The 18,204-nt window shown below is 48.7% G+C and overlaps 1 protein-coding gene and 1 pseudogene across 2 annotated transcripts; both read right to left on the bottom strand.

The window, feature by feature from the left end:
- Nucleotides 1–825: 825 nt before the first annotated feature.
- LOC123455834 lies at nucleotides 826–2,685 on the bottom strand (annotated as a pseudogene).
- Nucleotides 2,686–7,136: 4,451 nt separating this feature from the next.
- Tmem254 (transmembrane protein 254) lies at nucleotides 7,137–15,694 on the bottom strand. 2 transcript variants are annotated; one of them, XM_045137701.1, is made up of 4 exons: nucleotides 15,559–15,694; nucleotides 13,908–14,011; nucleotides 13,653–13,712; nucleotides 7,137–9,194 (listed from the first exon to the last, which is right to left on the bottom strand). In XM_045137701.1, exons 1-4 carry the CDS (start codon nucleotides 15,646–15,648, stop codon nucleotides 9,074–9,076), a joined length of 375 nt encoding a protein of 124 aa, XP_044993636.1. In that variant the 5' UTR covers nucleotides 15,649–15,694; the 3' UTR covers nucleotides 7,137–9,073. The 2 variants fall into 2 exon arrangements, with proteins under 2 accessions (XP_044993636.1, XP_004658054.1); XM_004657997.2 differs by lacking the exon at nucleotides 15,559–15,694 and adding an exon at nucleotides 15,237–15,341.
- Nucleotides 15,695–18,204: the final 2,510 nt, after the last annotated feature.

Raw genomic sequence — 18,204 nt, forward strand, 5'->3', positions numbered from 1 at the left:
GTGCTGAGCCAGGAAGAAATGTAAAAAGGGCCAGGGGTGGTGGTGCATGCCTTTAAGCCCAGCATTTGGGAGGCAGAGGTAGGAGGGTCACTGTGAGTTCGAGGCCATCCTGAGACTACATAGTGAATTCCAGGTCAGCCTGGGCTAGAGTGAAACCCTACCTTGAAAAACCAAAAACCAACCAAACAAACAAACACACAAAGCAACAACAACAAAGATGGTTCATTACTTGAAGTAGAGATGTAGCCATTTCTGTGTTGGGAATTACGTAGTGGAGTCCACTGCAGATGCATATTTCACGGTGAATAATGTATGAACGCTCTGGGGAGACTGCCGTGATTGCTGTGCAATCTGTAACCAGTCAGCCCCGGACTCCTGTTATAAATGGCTTTGGATGGACGTTTGATGTACACAAGCTGCTTGCTCATGAGCCCAACCCCCATTTCTTTCCCCTTCCTTTCCCTCATCCCTTCCCCTTCCCTTTCCTTTCTCCCACCCTTCATCCTTTTCTTTTTATTTATTTAGTTTGATTTCTCAAGGTAGGGTCTCACTCTAGCCCAGTCTGACCTGGAATTCACTATGTCGTTTCAGGGTGGCCTTGAACTCACAGTGATCCTCCTGAGCGCTGGGATTAAAGGCATGCCACCATGCCCGGCCTTCCATCCTTTTCTTTTTTTTTTTTTTTATTTAAGACCTTTATTAACAGGTGCTTGCAGTTTGTGGACTTTTTTTTTTTTTTTGAAAAAATCAAGTTGTAAACTTTTTATTACAAATTAAAAATAAAGTTCTTAAAAATCTCAACTTGACCAGATATGAAACAATTTAAAAACCTTTAAAGGTATATTGAAAAAAACCAGGCTTTTTTAAAAAACACGTTTGTCATTACCAAAAAGAGACATCTTTAGGTAAAAATAATAAAAACCCCATGCTGCATAGTCAATGCAGATAGTTCTAGTTTATCTGGTCAATGGGCAAAAAGCAAGCACTTAAGGTCTTCAGCTCCAATCTTTTGTTCATTTCTTATTGCTGGAATTTCATATTCAGTTCTTCTTGTTGGATGACTAAACCGGATGATGGTAAAGATGGTAAGCCGGCATTTTCTCAGCCCCGCCCTGCTCAGCCTCGGGAGCGGACGAATTTTCAGCTGGTGGATCGGCTGCTTTTGTCTCTTTGCCATCTTGTGGTTTAGGGTTCTCTGGGCGTCTGCGTCGGTAATTGAAGTTGCGGCGGTACCGACGTTGAGGTGGCTGCTGACCTTGGGTGTCATCTCCTTGATTTTCCTTGTCCTCTTCATTGCCATCCTCTCTGGGCTGTCTTTGGCGAGGAGGACCCCTGCGGAATCGTGGTCTATAACCCCGATACATATTCTGTCTCACGGGTCCACCTTGCTCTCCTGCACCCTGGTTGTCAGCACCCTCCATCACTTCTCCCTGTACAGGAGGTTGGAAGACTGTGGTCGACACCCATAGGGCGTCCTCATGTGGTCAGGTGGGAACCTTCGCCTGCGGTAGGGCCGGCGTTGTTGGGTCTGTCCTTCAGGAGCGCTCTCCATCCTTCATCCTTTCCCCCACTCTCACTATTCTGGTAATTCTGCTGGTAATTGCGTGGAGGACCCTACGACGTGGACAGCGTCTATAATGGTCGCGGTCTGCTGCATATTTACTGCCTTGACCTGGACCTCCACCAGGGCCTGCAGCATTTGCTGCCTCCGCACCCTTTTCTCCTTCAACAACATCAGACTCCACAGTCTCTCCATCTCCTACACTATGAAGGTGCTTCCTGGGGTTATTCTTCTTTATGGCAGGCTGGTGTACAAATACATCTTCCTTGGTGTCATTCCTGTGGATGAAGCCATATCCATTCCTTACATTGAACCATTTTACTGTTCCCAAAACCTTCCTTGCGATGACCTTCTTGTCCCCGCCCGCAGGCGCCGCCGATGTGAGGCCGCCCGGGCCGCCGCTGCCCGTGGTGCGGGGCTTGGTGTCGGCGGCGCCGAGGGCGGGGCGGCGGGCGGCGGCTGGGTCTCGGCCTCGCTGCTCACGGTCGCGGTGATGGTGACTGGGGCCGGCTGCGGCAGCTGCGGCTCCTCCCGGGGTGTGATGGTAACTAGGCCGGCGGCGGCGGTGGTGGGGCTGCTCAGGGCTCTCTGGGGTCCGCTCTCCGCTCCCGCTACCGATCGAACTCCCTTTTCTTTTTTTTAAGAACTACAAACGAACTCCAGATGCAGGTGCCACCATGTGCATCTGGTTTACGTGAGACCTGGAGAATCGAACCTGGATCCTTAGGCTTCACAGACATATGCCTTCCATCCTTTGTTGAGACAAGCTCTCGTGTAGTTCAGGCTGGCCTCAACACTATGTAGTTGAAGGTGACTTCGAACGTTGGAGTCTCTGCCCCCACCTCTCAAGCGCTGGGGTTACAGAGGTGCGTCACACAGTGCTGGGCTCAAACTCAGAGCTTCACGCATGCTAAGCACGCAACCCACCCACTAAACCACATCACCTAGCTTTCTTTTCTCTTTCTTCTTTTTTGTCCTTCCTTTTTTTTTTTTTCCTCCCTTCCCTTTTTCTATTTTTATATTTTTTACACAAGGTCTCATCCTGAAGCCTAAAATGGCCTGAAATTTGTGAACCTTCTGCCTCAACCTCCTGAGTGCAGGGATTACGGGAGTGTGTCCGCCATGCCCAAAAGGTTTCCCCTTTTTTAGTTAGGGTCTCACTCTAGCCCAGGCTGACCTGGAATTCACTATGTAGTCTCAGGGTGGCCTTGAACTCACAGGATCCACCTAAATCTGCCTCCCGAGTGTGTGCCACCATGTCTGGTGAGAATGTTACTTTGAATGTTTCTTTTTCTTCAAATTTATTTGCGTGTGTGTGTGTGTGTGTGTGTGTGTGTGTAAGCACCAGGGTCTGTTATCACTGCAAATGAATGCCAGATGCTTGGAACACTTTCCACATCAGGCTTATGTGGGTGGCTTGCAAATTGAACCTCAGGACAGCAGGCTTTGCTAGCAAGCGCCCTTAAGCTCTGAGCCATCTACCCGGGCCCTGGATTTTTCATTCAATCTTGCTCACACAGGCAACTTGGTGACATATGGAGCCATCAGGAACCAGATCTGCCTGGAGGTTGATGTAAGATTAGATGAAGAGATGATGCAAGGCTCTTGCATGGTGCCAGGCACACAGGAAGTGTCCAGTTGATGTTTGCTCTTACTAAGGTAAAAGTTATTCTTTGGGATTCCTACCAAATCAAAGGGCAGGATGGAATTGCATAAGGAAACAAACATTTTCTGGGCAAACTGTGTTTTGCAACAGACATGACAGGATGCCCAGACAAAGCAGAGAACATTGGAGTTTCATAATGTGTTTATTTCTAGTCTCCTAGGAAATGCTCCAATACCCAGAACATAAGTCTCTAAGCTGACTGTGCCTGTGGTAAAGGTTCCTAAATGCTGGGGACACCCTGCCCTGCGCACATGTGTAGTATATTACCACTGCCCTGCTAGCTAATGTCAAGAAACCCCCTGGGTCTGCAGAAGGTTTATGATATTTGTGCATTGCTATGGAGACGGTGTCGAAGGCAGGCGCCAGGAACATGAACAGGATGTAGGGCTAAAGGCAGCTCATGACAGCGGCACTTCTCTCTGGATGCATCATTCTTGGATAACTTTGCAAAAATACTTGGGGAGTGAGACATACTGGGGAGAGCATGATTTTGGTTGGTTCACTCGGCATTCCTGACAGGCAGCTGGGTGAAATGTCGAGATGTTAGGGACCTGCATTGGCCAGCCGATTGGATGTGGGATATTCTGTTGTTTCTCACAATATAAAGTAAGGCAGGAGGATTTTGCCCCTCCAGCATTCTGGTTTTGTTGTTGTTTTTCAGTTGGTTGGTTTTTTGAGGTAGGGTCTCACTCTAGCTCAGGCTGACCTAGAATTCACTATGGAGTCTCAGGGTGGCCTTGAACTCACGGCGATCCTCCTACCTCTGCCTCTGGAGTGCTGGGAATAAAGGTGTGTGCCACCACACCTGGCCAGCATACTGATTCTAAGCACATCATAAGCATGACTTCATCTCATATCCTGTGTGTTTAAATACCATTCAGGCAAGTTGAGCAAGATAAAGATGGATTTTGGAGACATGCAAGAATTGTATTAGTGGCTAGGCTGGGCTTTTATTTATTTATTTATTTATTTTTCTGATTAATTTATTAATTAGAGACAGAGAGTGGGTGTGCCAGGGCCTCTAGCCACTGCAAATGAATTCCAGACACATGCACCACCATTTGGCTTATGTGGGACCTGGAGAATCAAACCTGGGTCCTTAGACTTCACAGGCCAGTGCCTTAACTGCTAAGCCATTTCTACAGTCCTCTTCTATTTTTAGTTATTTTTTTGAAGTAGAGAAAGAAAGAGAAAGAATGGGTATGCCAGGACCTCTAGCTGCTGCAAACAAATTCCAGATGTATGTGCTACCTTGTGCATCTGGGTTATGTGGGTCCTGGGGAACTGAACCTGGGTCCTTAGGCTTTGCAGGCAAGTGCCTTAACTGCTAGGCCATCCCTCCAGGCCCAGGCTGGGCTTTCTTTTCTTTTTGTAGTTGCCACGTTCATAATGATGTGGGCATCCATTGGCTCTCGTGCTGTGTGGGAGACAGATATTCTCCCCTCTAAGGGAGAGCAGGGCAGTCAGGCAACTCAGCTCTTCTTGGAAAATTGTCAAGAATTAAGTGACTACCAGATGAGTCAGTTTGCAAACCCATAGTCTCAGAACCCTTCCCAAGATGTCAGCATTAACCAGCAACTGACATGCAGAGTTCATCAGCAGCAGGTGCTCATGTGTGACCTTGTGTGCTTGCATCACCTTGTGCGTCTGGCTTACATGGGGCCTGGAAAGTTGAACATGGTCCTTGGGCTTCACAGGCAAGCGCCTTAACCTCTAAGCCATCTCTCCAGCCCAATGCCACTCTTTCATTTAGAGGTTTTCTTATCAGGGGGTGGTGACCACTGGGGACATTTAAAACTCATCAAAATGCTGAGAAGTGACAGTGGAGTGTTCAGCACTGAGACATCTCTATTACACCCTCCGTGGCTCACGCATGGACTATTGCAGAAGAGGTGGTGGAAAGAGTGTAAGAGCCAAAGGAAGGGGAGGAGGGCTTTGCAATACCGTCTTCCAGACACAAAGTGGCTGTGGTATTCATGACCTCACAGAGGCTGATGCTACCTACACAAGACCTGCATCATCGGAGGAAAAAAAGATGGCATCAAAATAGAGGAAAGGCTAACTGGAAAGATGAGATTGAATGGAGGGTGGCTTCAGGCGGTGAAAAGGGAAGTGGGAGAGGATTATGATCATGGTATATTGTCAATAAAAAGTTAAAACATGAGGCTGGAGAGATGGCTCAGCAGTTAAAAGGGCTTGCTTGCAAAACCTGATGGTCTGGGTTTGATTCCCAGTATCCATGTAAAGACAGATGCACAAAGTGGTGCATGCATCTGGAGTTCATTTGCAGTGTCAGGAGGCCCTGGCATGCCCATTCTCACTTTCTCTGTCACTCTCTCAAATAAATTATCATTTTTTTAAGTTAAAAACTATTCCCAGATCAGCGTGGTGGTGCATGCCTTTAATCCCAGCACTAAGGCAGAGGTAGGAGGATCGCCGTGAGTTTGAGGCCACCCTACATAATGAATTCCAGGTCAGTCTGGGACTAGAGTGAGACCCTACCTCGAAAAACATAGATATGTATATAATTTTCCCATTTTGGCAGCTCTTATCAACGGGATTTTCTTGAGATATTTTTTAGATTATTTATTGTTACTATAAACTTAAAAAAATTTATTTGCCTGTGTGCGTGGAGGTGGAGTAAGCCTCTTGCCACTGCATATGAAAGCCAGACATGTGTGCCACTGTCTGCGTCAGCCTTCTGTGAGCAGCTTGGGAACTGAATCCAGGCCAGCAGGGTTTGCAAGCAAATGCGTAAACTATGGTGTCATCTTTCCAGCCCCAGAAATGACTTTTGTGTGGTGTGTGTGTGTGTGCACGCACACGCTAGGGAACGAACAAAGACCATGCTTATGGTAACATGTACTCTAGCCCACCACTACTGATTTTAAGTCATATAACTTACTGTAGTTTTTAAAGATTTTGATGAGGGCTGGAGTGATGGCTCAGCGGTTAAGGCACTTGCCTGCATTGCCTAATGAGCCAGTTTCAATTCCCCAGTGCCCACATAAAGCCAGATGACAAAGTGGCATATGCATCTGGAATTCATTTGCACTGGTTAGAGGTCCTGGTGTGCCCGTTCTCTCTGTATGTCTCTCTTCTATCTTTCTCTATTTGCAAATAAGTATTGTTAAAAAGGATTCTGATGAAGACTCATTTTTTTTTTCAAGGTAGGGTCTCACTCGAGCCCAGGCTGATGCAGTTCCAGGCTAGCCTTGAACTCAGCAGTACTAGGAGGTAGGAGGATTGTTGAGCTCAAGGTTAGCCTGGAACTACGAAGTGAGTGCCGAATCAGCCTGGGCTCTGGGAATCTTTGGGGTCAATAAGCAATTTAGTCTGCTTGTCTTATATCTTGGCCCCAAGATGCCTCTGGTCTTGTTACCCCAGTTCTTTCTTTTCTGTCAGCACAACACAGAGCCATCACGATCCATGTGTGTTGACTTTTTGCTTCACAGATTTGCTTCTGCAGCCTGGGCTATACGGAGAGGGAAGCACGAGGCCCGGGTCCTGCCTCTCTGTGGCAAGGGATTGGGTAAGTCACCTCATCCTCACCAGGATGTATTCATGGGATGATGAAGCAAAGGGCCCTGCAGCATTGGGGAGATGGCTCAGCAGTTATAGGTGCTTGCTTACAAAACCTAACAGCCTGGGTTCAATTCCCCAGTACCCATGTAAAGCCAGATGAGTTCATTTGCAGCAGCAAGAGGCCCTGGCATGCCAGCACTGCCATGGAAATAAACAGATAAATCACAGCAAGGGCAGTGCTGACAGAACCCATGTGCGCCATGCAAGTGCTCGACCACCAAGTTTCATCTCCAGCCCCCACTTGGTCCTGAACCGTAATACATACGTTAAGGTGCTAAGATTTCCTACTTTTGGCATTTTAAAATATACCAGAACACTCTTGACTTGTTGCACACATTTTATTAACTGGAAATGCAAACAAGAACAATCCACAATGGAAAGGAGACACTAGCGTCACCACAGTGACCGAGCATGCAGGCGCTACGTGGGCCACAGGCAGCCGGACAAACACAGGGAAGGACGCAGCCACAAGCAGAGCGTTCTGCAGCTCCGTATCAGAAACAGACGGTACTTGAAGGGGACAGTTTCACGGAGGAGCCTATCTGAGAAAAAGCGTCCAATGTGGCCAAGACATCAAGACTGACAAACACAGATGCATTTGGTCAGAGAGACAATTCACAGTATTTGACTCCAGTCGATCCTTTCCATTCAATACTCCGGGAGGACCACTCTCTAAAACAAAACAAAACAAATCTAGAGTAGATTTCCATGATGTTTGTGATTAAAAGAAAAAAAAAAAAAAAGAAAATCTTTGTTAACCAAGTAAAACCCCTTAATCACAAAACAGAGGAGAGACCCAATGCTGCAAAGATCCATCTCCACGAAAACAATTCACAGCCCATTATCTTTTAGGGGACACCTTCACTTGGGGAATCTTTTGGGTGGTTTTCTTTTTTAAGTATTTATTTGCAGCAGAGAGGGACATGAAGAGAGGGGATGAGTGCACCAGGGCCTCCTGCCACTGCAAACCCCAGACGCATGTGCCGATTTCCGCAGCTGGCTTTACCTGGGTGTTGGGGAATTGAACCCAGGCCATCAGGCTTTATGGGCAAATACCTTTGACTGCCCAGCCATTTCCCCAGCCGGGGGTGAGTCATTTCTCATAAGTGTTTTTAATACAAACAACTGGCCCTGCTGTATCACACATGGAGACTGAGGAACAGGTGGTTCTCCAGGGAAGGCACCCTCCTGGCCCAGGGTTAGTGGACAGAGGCAGTGACCGCTCCTCCTCAGCCTGTCAGTCATCAGGTACATCCAGGTGAACAGGGAGGTACTAGTGAGCTTGATAACCCGTGGGCTAGAGTCAACAGACCAGGAACACTGGTGTGAGTGTACACCAGAGCTGAGCAGGGCATCAGGGCAAAGACCCACGGAGAGGTGGCACTGCCAGCAAGAGGCAGCCTTGAGCTTTTCTGTTGCGATAATGGGGCACTGATTGGACTCAGCAGTTTCATATGGAGCAGGGGAAAGTGAGATCGGGGTCCTGACTTTGTGGCACCATGGATGGGGCACAGCCAGCTGGAATACAGGCACCTAGGGGCAAGGGAAGCTAAGAGGTGGCCTGAGTTGGACAAGCAAGATAGCAGTGACCATCAGCTCCCTGCACACTACAAGCATGGATTCCCGGAGCCACAAGTAGGGCAGGAGCACCCCTAGCTGGCAACATCATGGGGGGCTCAACCCTCGGCTGTCAGGTCTCAGCAGGTCCCTCGAGCCTGTGTGACAGCTCAGCTGCACCAGGCTCGTGCTTGTGTCCCTGATCTTTCTCTGTTGTTGAAGACACGGAAGTAGGGGATGAAGCGCATGCCGCCCAGGTGCCTGATGTGGATGGAAATGATACAAAGTGTCACTTTATCTTGGTCGTAAAAGATGAAAAAAAACAAAACAAAACTGGAAACTGAAGCTAAGATGTCGGTGGGAGAATGAGGATGTGTCTGTCAGAAAGTGGGGCAAAAGGGAACCAACAAGCAAAGCTAGTTGGTGCCTCAGCCACATGGCAGGGGAGCCCTGGCACAGCCAAGGACCACAGGAGGAGGCCCAAAGCTTCCTGCCATGTAGGTGAGAACCGGAAGGCCAGAATCTTTCCTATTTCTGTCCCAGGCAATAACTTGTCTCTTCCAGGTCAATCAGAGCATCTAAGAGGAAACGAGTAACTAGAGGGTCTTAGCTTTGCTTGACAGACGGCGTCCGGGAAGTAGAAAGCCTTTGTAAACTCAGCACCAGAGTTTGAAAGTAAAGGCGGAGAAGAAGCGCTGCGCCATCTAAGTGCGCTTCAGGTGCTTTGGCCGGTAAGTAATGAGGATGGAGAGAGACGCTATGCCGAAGAGGAAGGTCTGCAGGAACCAGAGCAGCTGAGCCTGGCTGTCCGTGATGCCCTTACGTCTGAAAAAGAGCAAGGGTCACACTTACTCTGGGCATCAGTGAGGCTTCCAGTTCTTCTCGCTTTTTTTTTCATTTATAACTCCCAACTACATTCACTGGGTCTGTTTTGATACATACATTTTTGAGGTAGGGCTTCACTCTAGCCCAGGCTGACCTGGAATTCACTACGTAGTCTCAGGGTGGTCTGGTACCCATGGCGAGCCTCCTACCTCTGCCTCCCAAGTGCTGGGATTAGAGGTGTGTGGCACCATGTCTGGCCGTTCTGCTGTATGTCATGTTTGTATTTATGTGTGTGTGTGCACATGCACACGTGTGCGTGTAAATGCCCAGTCCACTTGTCACTGCTAATGACTGCCTGTCTGGCTTTGGGTGGGTGATGGGGGAATTTAGCCCAGACAGGCTTTGAAAGCACTGCTAAGATGTGATTTCCAGAAACTTCATGCCTGACCAAGAAGCTGGGTCACATCTCCACATTGGTGGGAAGGAAGTGTGGGAGTGGGCGAGCCTGAGCACCCAGTGGGCTGGACTAATAAATTCAAGGTCTGCCCACAATGACACACCTCACCCGGCACAGCTTCCCCTCCCAAAAGCTCGGACCCAGGACTTAACACACATGAGCCCATGGGGGACATTTCATCCAAACCAACCTCATAGGGCTTCACAGCAAGTGTCTGCAGGCAGACCAGATGACAAGCCTAGCTGGACACTCCACAGTGGTGAACCAGCCAATCACTGGAAAAACAGGAACAGCGTATCTAGCTAGTGAACAGTGTATCTAGCTGTGTTTTGAGGTGAAACGAGGTAACAGACAAACAATGCCTAGAAAAGAGCCTGGCGCAGGCATAAAACAAATCCCTACGCCTGCACAGGGCTCTTTTTTATTTTATTTAGTTATTTGAGAGCAACAAGCAGACAAAGAGCAGAGAGAGAGAGAATGGGCACACCAGGGCCTCCAGCCAATGAAAACAAACTCCAGATGCATGTGCCCCCTTGTGCATCTGGCTTACATGGGTCCTGGGGAGTCGAGTCTCAAACCGGGGTCCTTAGACTTCACAGGCAAGCACTTAACGGCTAAGCCATCTCTCCAGCCCAAGAAAAAGAAAGAGAGAAAACGGGCACCCGAGGGCCTTTAGCCACTGCTAATGAACTCCAGACAAATGCACAACCTTGTGCATCTGGCTTTACAGAATTGAACTTGGGTCCTTTGACTTTGCAGGCAAGTGCCTTAACTACTAAGCCATCTCTCCGTCCCCTTCTACCTTACTTTTTTTTTTTTTTTTTTTTTTTTGGTGTATCAAGGTAAGGTCTAGCTGTAACCTGGAATTCACTATGTAGTCTCAGGCTGGCCTACAACTCATGGTGATCCTCCTACTTCAGCCTCCCGAGTGCTGGGGTTAAAGGTGTGCGCCACCACGACCGGCTTACCTTACTTTTGAGACAGGGTCTTTCAGTGACCCTGGAGCTCACTGGTTCAGTTAAGACTAGCTAGACAGGCTCGTGCTTCCAGCTCTCCATTGCTGGGATAATAGGCACATGTCACTCTACCTGGATTCTGCTTGGGTGCTGAGGATCTCAACTCAGGTCCTCATGCCTGTATGGCAAGCACTTGATTGACTAAGCCATCTCCCCAGCTTCCAACATCCATTCTTTTTTAAAAAACATTTTATTTATTTATTTGAGAGAGAGATGGAGAGAGAATAGGCACACAACAGCCTTTAGCCACTGCAAAGAAACTCCAGATGCATGAGCCACCTTGTGTATCCGGCTTATGTGGGTCCTGGAGAATCAAACTTGGGTACTTAAGCTTTGCAGACAAGTGCCTTAACCGCTAAGCCATCTCTCTAGCCCGCAGCATCCATTCTCATACAAATGTCTCAACAAATGTAGACACACAATGCAGCTTCCTAATTTTGAACAAGGTGATCTAGAAGTCAAGGGTAAACATGACACATATTACAACATACATGTTGCAAATTTCCCTTTGAGATTAAGAATCAGGCATGGAGCAAGAGATGGCTCAGCAGTTAAGCACTTGCCTGCAGAGCCAAAGGGTCCAGGCCTGACTACCCAGGACCCACGTAAGCCAGATGTGCAAGGTGGCACATGCATCTGAATTTGCAGTAGCTGGAGGCCCTGTCCATTCCCTATCTGCCTAACCTCCTCCTCCCCCCGCACACTTCTTTCTCTCTTTCAAATAAAAAAAAAAATATATATATATATAAAAAAAATAATCAGGGGCTGGAGAGATGGCTTAGCGGTTAAGCACTTGCCTGTGAAGCCTAAGGACCCTGGTTTGAGGCTCGATTCCCCAGGACCCACGTTAGCCAGATGCACAAGGGGGCGCACGCGTCTGGAGTTCGTTTGCAGTGGCTGGAGGCCCTGGCACGCCCATTCTCTCTCTCTCTTTCTCTGCCTCTTTCTGTCTATCGCTCTCAAATAAATAAAAATGAACAAAAAAATTAAAAAAAAAATCAGGAATGGGGGCACAAGAGATAGCTCAGTACTTAAAGAAGTTAGTTTGCAAAGCCTGCCTGCCTGGGGTTCAATTCCCCAATACCCAAGTGAAAGTGAGACACACAAAGTGGCACATGCACCTGGAGTTTGTTTGCAAAGAGAGGAGACCCTGGTGTGCCCGCCCGCCCTCCCTCCCTTTCTCATATACATATATAAAATCTCCAAACCAAGCATGGTAGTGCACACCTTTTATTCTCAACACTTGGGAGGCAAAGGTAGGAGAACTGCTGTGAGTTTGAACCCAGCCTGGGACTACAGATTTATTTTTGGGTCAGCCTGGGCTAGAGTGAGGACCCACCTCAAAAACAAGAGCAGAAATAGCGAGGTGTGGTGGCGCACACCTTTAATCCCAGCACTAGGGAGGCAGAGGTAGGAGAATCGCCATGGGTTTGAGGCCACCCTGAGACTACACAGTAAATTCCAGGTCAGCCTGAGCTACAGTGAGACCCTACCTCGAAAAAGAAAAACAAAAACAAAAAAAGAAGAAAAACAAAAACAACAGCAAAAATAACAAACAGTCTTGATGTCTACTCTACACTGTACTAGAAACAGTAGCCACAGCAGTAAGTATGGAAATGGGGGCTGGGGAGATGATGCTATGATGAGGAACACTTGCTGCACAAACCTGAGAATCCAAGCCCGATCCCCAGCACACACACAGAACTCCAGTGCCAGCCGGGCACGGTGGCGCACACCTTTAATCCCAGCACTCGGAAGGCAGAGGTGGGAGGATCGCTGTGAGTTTCAAGGCCATCCTGAGACTACAGCGTGAGTTACAGGTCAGCCTAGGCTACAGCAAGACCTTATCTTACAACAACAACAAAAAAAAAAAAAAAAAAAAAGAGCTGGGCGTGGTGGCGCACGCCTTTAATCCCAGCACTCAGGAGGCAGAGGTAGGTGGATCGCCATGAGTTCGAGGCCACCCTGAGAATACATAGTGAATTCCAGGTCAGCCTGGGCTAGAGTGAGACCCTAGCTCAAAAAAAAAAAAAAAAACAAAAAAAACAAAACAAAACATAACAAAAAAAAACCTAGAGGTCACAATTAATCTTGACCAAATAAAAACATTAAAATTGCAAAGCAATAGTGCATTCCTATAGCCATCTTTTTCATCGCACTGTACTTTCTGTATATTTTACATAAGGTTCAAATGTAAAAGTGAGGTCTGGTAGTTCAGGCCTGTAGTCCCAGATATTCTAGAGGCTGAGTCTGGAAGCTTGCAAGTTCAAGGCCTGCCTGGGCTACAGAATGAATTCAAGGCCGGCATCAACAATTTAGAGAGACCCTGTCTGAAAATGAGAAACAAGTCATGAAAAGGCTGGGGAGACAGCTCAGCACGCGCCAGGCCTCTGTCTGGGAACAAGTCAGGTACAGCTTGAAAAAGCTCTTCCAGCCGGGCATGGTGGTGCACCCCTTTAATCCCAGCACTCGGGAGGCAGAGGTAGGAGGATCCCCATGAGTTTGAGGCCACCCTGAGACTACATAGTGAGTTCCAGGTCAGTCTAAGCTAGTGAGCTAGAGTGAGACCCTACCTCAAAAAACCGAAAAAAAAGAAAAAACCCTCTTCCAGTGACTGAGCTTGGAAAGCAGGACCCAGAACTATCAAGCTAAAATAGTAATTATTCAGCTCTTTTGCAAAACAGAACACAGACTCCTCATCCTTTGTCCCAGAGAGGGCTCAGCAGAGCTTCGGAAAGAAAACCAAGTATCTCAACTGAGTAGCTAAATAATGGATTAGCCAACATTAACCAAGTACATTCGTTCATCATTTACTGAGTACGCCCCTCTGTGCCAGGCTCAGTATCAGGTATAGGGAGGGAATTCAGGCTCTACCTCAGGGTGCTTTCCACTTGAAAGCGTATGAAGTATTTAAACATGGCTACTTGCAATTTATGAGACACCAAGAGAAAGGTGACAAGGACCTATTATTACCAAACTACTTACTTGCACAATACCATGGCATAGAAGGACTCTCCCACATGAATCATCCATGCAAGCCAATACCTGAAAGGAAAGAAAGGAATTTCTAGTTCAAGGTGATGAATCCACTAGTGAAATCTAAGGTAGAAACTGTAAGAAGGAAAATGTTTCAATGTGAGCTAGCATCACCAGGAGGCATGGACAGGTCACTGCAGGCCTTCCAGGGCTCCAGAGAGATTGGAGCTGAGTGCCCACGACCATTTCTGCAGCTGCCCTTACCCATAGAGCAGGAGTTTGTAGTGGTGGTCCACCAAGTACTGGGTGAAGGGCCCCAGTGGTCCAAGACTCTGATAAGGGATATTATCAGGCCAGAAGACAACCCACTGGAAGAGAACCAGAAACAGAGAATACTTAAAGAAGTTAGTTTGCAAAGCCTGTCCACCTGGGGTTCAATTCCCCAATACCCAAGTGAAAGTGAGACGCCCAAAGTGGCACATGCATCTGGAGTTTGTTTGCAAAGAGAGGAGACCCTGGTGCACCCATACTCACTCACTCTCTCTCATATACATATATAAAATCTCCAAGCCGAGCATGGTGATGCACACCTTTATTCTCAGCACTTGGGAGGCAAAGGTAGGAGAACTGCTGTGAGTTTGAACCCAGTCTGGGACTACAGATTTATTTCTGGGTCAGCCTGGGCTAGAGTGAGAATCCATCTCAAAAACAACAGCAGAAATAGCCAGGCGTGGTGGCGCACGCCTTTAATCCCAACAGTAGGGAGGCGGAGGTAGGAGGATCGCCACGGGTTTGAGGCCACCCTGAGACTGCATAGTGAATTCCAGGTCAGCCTGAGCTATAGTGAGACCCCACCTCGAAAAACAAAACAAGCCCCTCCCCACTGTGCTTTAAACACGCCATCTCTAGCAGCTCTTCCTCTGCCCAGCTGTCTTCCTACTTCCACACCTACGCCCAGACACTAAGTGTCTCTCTAACCCTTCCTGCCAAGTAAATCCTCCCTCGTCCTGCAAGTTTAACCCCCATTTTCCAAGCAATCCCAACTATAAACATTCTGTTTTGAATACCTAACCCTGACCTGACACGCCTGCGTCACTGCATCAACCTCTCCCACCCCTCTCTGTGAAAGGTTAAGCCTCAGTTAAGGGCTGGGGAGATGGCTTAGCGGTTAAGGCGCTTGCCTACAAAACCAAAGGGCACAGATTCGATTCCCAGGATCCACATAACCCAGACGCATAAGGTGGTGCGTGCATCTGGAGTTCGTTTGCAGCAGCTGGAGGCCCTAGCGCGCCCATTCATTCTCTCTCTCTCAAATACGCAAATAAATAAAAAATAAGTATTTTAAAAATATTTTTTAAAAAAGAGTTAAACGTCCATAGCTCTGGCGTGAGGACGACTCAAGGGCAGAAGAAACACCGCAGAGCCGAGCCCACGGAGCCTCCCCGTCACCCGTAACCTAGGCAACCGCCGGGCGCGCGCCCGCGCACCAGCATCCTTTCCCCAGCGCCCCTCACCCTACGGGGGCCTGAGCGGCCCAAACCGATGCGAGCCCCCTCCCGACCCCAGCTTTGCACACCCGCCCTCCAGCCTCACCGCCAAGTACCCCAGCCCCAGGACCGTGACGAGCGTGGGCCAGGGTCTGGCTTTACGGAAGTAGGCAGTGGCATCCCTGCTGGCCGCCGCCTCCGTCACCACCATCCTTTCTGCGTCTCGGTGGATACCTGAGCCCGAGGGCCGCGAGCTGCACCCGTCCCCGTCCCCGCCCCCGCCTCCACCCCGACCTCCGCCCTGGAAAGCCCGGCGAGCCGGTTCCTCCGGGGCTCGGAGCCCCGGCGGTGCATCGCCCCCGCTGAGCCAGGTCGCTGGCCAGGCAGCTCGTCCCCGGCCTGGTCCTCTGAGGCCGCCGCTGCGTTACCGTGTAGTAGCCAAAGGAGAGGATGATGACCGGGAACCACAGCAGACTGCCCCGCTGGAAGAAGGCTGCGTCGCCCGTCGCGGTCGCCATGGCGGCTGCTGCAGCACCTCAGCGGGCATGCGCAGTCTCGGCGCGGGCGCGCGCGCGGGGGCGGGGCGGGGCGGGGCGGGCGAGGGGCCTCCCGCGCATCCCTGCAGGGCCGGGGCCTGGAAGGTTCTGGGAGCCAGGCTCCCCACCGCGCAGCCCCGCCCCCACGCCCCGGGAGCCTGACTGCCTGCTAGCTGGGCTCTGTGTGTGTGTGCGTGCGTGCGTGCGTGCGCTGGTGGGCCAGAAATCTTGCATTTTAAATCTCTGCATTTAAAGATGCTAAGGAAGGTGGGGTTTGACCACCCTGTAAATGCACAGCCATTGCATTGGCGTGCGCTGGGAGAAGAAAGAAATGAGCTGCCCTCCCTCCTTTATGGCCTGCATTAGGGTCTGTAAAACAGATGTCCTGGCTATTTCTGTAGGCTTAGGGTAGTTACTAAGGCCATACGTGTTTAAATTTCTCTTTCTGTTAAAAAGAAAGAAAAAAGCAGGGAATATGTCATTCCCAGGTTGTTGTTTTTTTTTTTTTTTGGGAGGGGTGGTGGGGGGGGAGGGAGGGTTAAATGGGTTTATCTGCAAAGAGAGTACCGTCACTGGCTAGTAGTGTTTTCTAAAATATATTGACAACTAATATTACCAAGGATCCCCTCCCAGAAAAACAAAAGAACCTGAGCCTTTAGTGGTTGCACCAGGCCCCACCATGTTTTCTGTTTTCTTTCTCTCTCTCTTTTGTTTTTGTTTTTTTGAGGTAGACTCTCGGTCTAGCCCAGGCTGACCTGGAATTCACTGTGTAGTCTCAGGGTGGCCTCGAACTCATAGCGATGATCCTCCAATCTCGGCCTCACTACTGCTGGGATTAAAGGCGTGCCCTGCCACACCCAGCCGCCACCACGTCTTTTTTTTATCATTAAAGGGGGCGGGCATAGGGAGTCCAAGTGTTTTGATTGAACTTCCAAAGATAAGTACTGTACAAGGGTTGGCTCCATTCATCCTCACCACAAGCCTCCACAATACACAGTTGTCTTGATTTGAGTATGCTTTGTTCGGTTTTTCAAGGTAGGGTCTCATTCTAGCCCAGGCTGAACTGGAACTCACGCTGTAGCCCCAGGATGGCCTTGCCCTCACAGCGGATCTTCCTACCTCTGCCTCCCCAGTGGTCAGCCTCACCTGGCCAGTTGTTTTGCTTGTTGGAAAGATGATGTTGTAGATGCTGTTGCTGAAATGAATTTCTAAACACGCACAGTTTATGGGAGGAGTGGGATTTCTTTCAGGCCTACAGATCCAGGTGAAGTTTTATAACGGCAGAGCAAGCTGGCCCCCTTTCAAAGATCCAAGCAGATCCAGAAAGCCAAGCGCCACATGTTCTCCCTCATATGTTGATCCTAGCTACAGATGATTGGGCTTCTGCGTGAGAAGGAAAATACTTAGGAGCAGAGGCCAGTAAGTTAAAAAGGAGATACAAAGGGAAGAGAAAGGAAGGGAGGAAGGTACTTAATAGGTTGGTATTGTATATATGTATGTACAATGATTGAGATGGGGAGGTAATATGATGGAGAATGGAATTTCAAAGGGGAAAGTGGGGGGGGGGAGGGGAGGGTATTACCATGGGATATTTTTTATAATCATGGAAAATGTTAATAAAAATTGTGAAAAGAAAAAAAGAATTCAAACACACACACAAAAGATCCAAGCAGAGAGAAACCACTACCAAAGGGTGCCACAACCAAGCACACCAGAATGCAAAACCTCTCTGCTTACCTTTGGCCTGGAAATTCAGATCCACCCCCAAACACACCTTAGGGCTGAACCCTATGATCCGCCCACAGTGACACCTCTTCCAAACAGTTGCCTGGAAGTCCAAGTTACAAGCTTTTTTTTTTTTAAAATTTTTTATTTATTTATTTGAGAGCGACAGACACAGAGAGAAAGACAGATAGAGGAAGAGAGAGAGAATGGGCGCGCCAGGGCTTCCAGCCACTGCAAACGAACTCCAGACGCGTGCGCCCCCTTATGCATCTGGCTAACGTGGGACCTGGGGAACCGAGCCTCGAACTGGGGTCCTTAGGCTTCACAGGCAAGCGCTTAACCGCTAAGCCATCTCTCCAGCCCAAGTTACAAGCTTTTAATAGAACACTTGAGTCTTTTGGGGAACATGCACTCAGACTGCTACAGATGTCAAAGTCTTGTGATGTAGAAGTGATAGGGGATAGTAGAAGCCAGGTGAGAGGCAGTGGCCCCAACCAGAGAGGGCATTTCTAATGACCATGCTATGTGAAATGTGGCACAAAGTCCCCTGAACTTCATTAGGAAACCAGCCAAGATTCTGTTTCCTAAATTTTTACTTGAGTCTCTGGCAATATGTTGAAGGGTGAATTTCAGAATATGGGTACAATCCATTTCCTAGATAAACACAGTGCTAATAAGTTATAATTTCCAGTGAGAGCGTCAAGCACGTGACCTGTCATCTCAGCACTTGGGAGGTAGAGGTGAAAGGACAGGAATTCAAGATCACCCTGGACTATATGAGATGAGGTCTTAAAAAAGCAAACCCCAGGACTG

The sequence above is a fragment of the Jaculus jaculus genome, chromosome 18 (genome assembly GCF_020740685.1).
Source record: "Jaculus jaculus isolate mJacJac1 chromosome 18, mJacJac1.mat.Y.cur, whole genome shotgun sequence".
NCBI lineage: Eukaryota > Metazoa > Chordata > Mammalia > Rodentia > Dipodidae > Jaculus > Jaculus jaculus.

Excerpts from the sequence above, each read along its gene's own strand:
- Tmem254 (XM_004657997.2), bottom strand. The coding sequence starts at position 15,341 with ATGGTGGTGACGGAGGCGGCGGCCAGCAGGGATGCCACTGCCTACTTC. Across the intron at positions 14,012-15,236 it reads TGGGGCTGGGGTACTTGGCG|TGGGTTGTCTTCTGGCCTGA; the intron begins GTGAGGCTGGAG and ends GTTCTCTTCCAG. Across the intron at positions 9,195-13,652 it reads TATGCCATGGTATTGTGCAA|ACGTAAGGGCATCACGGACA; the intron begins GTAAGTAGTTTG and ends GCTCTTTTTCAG.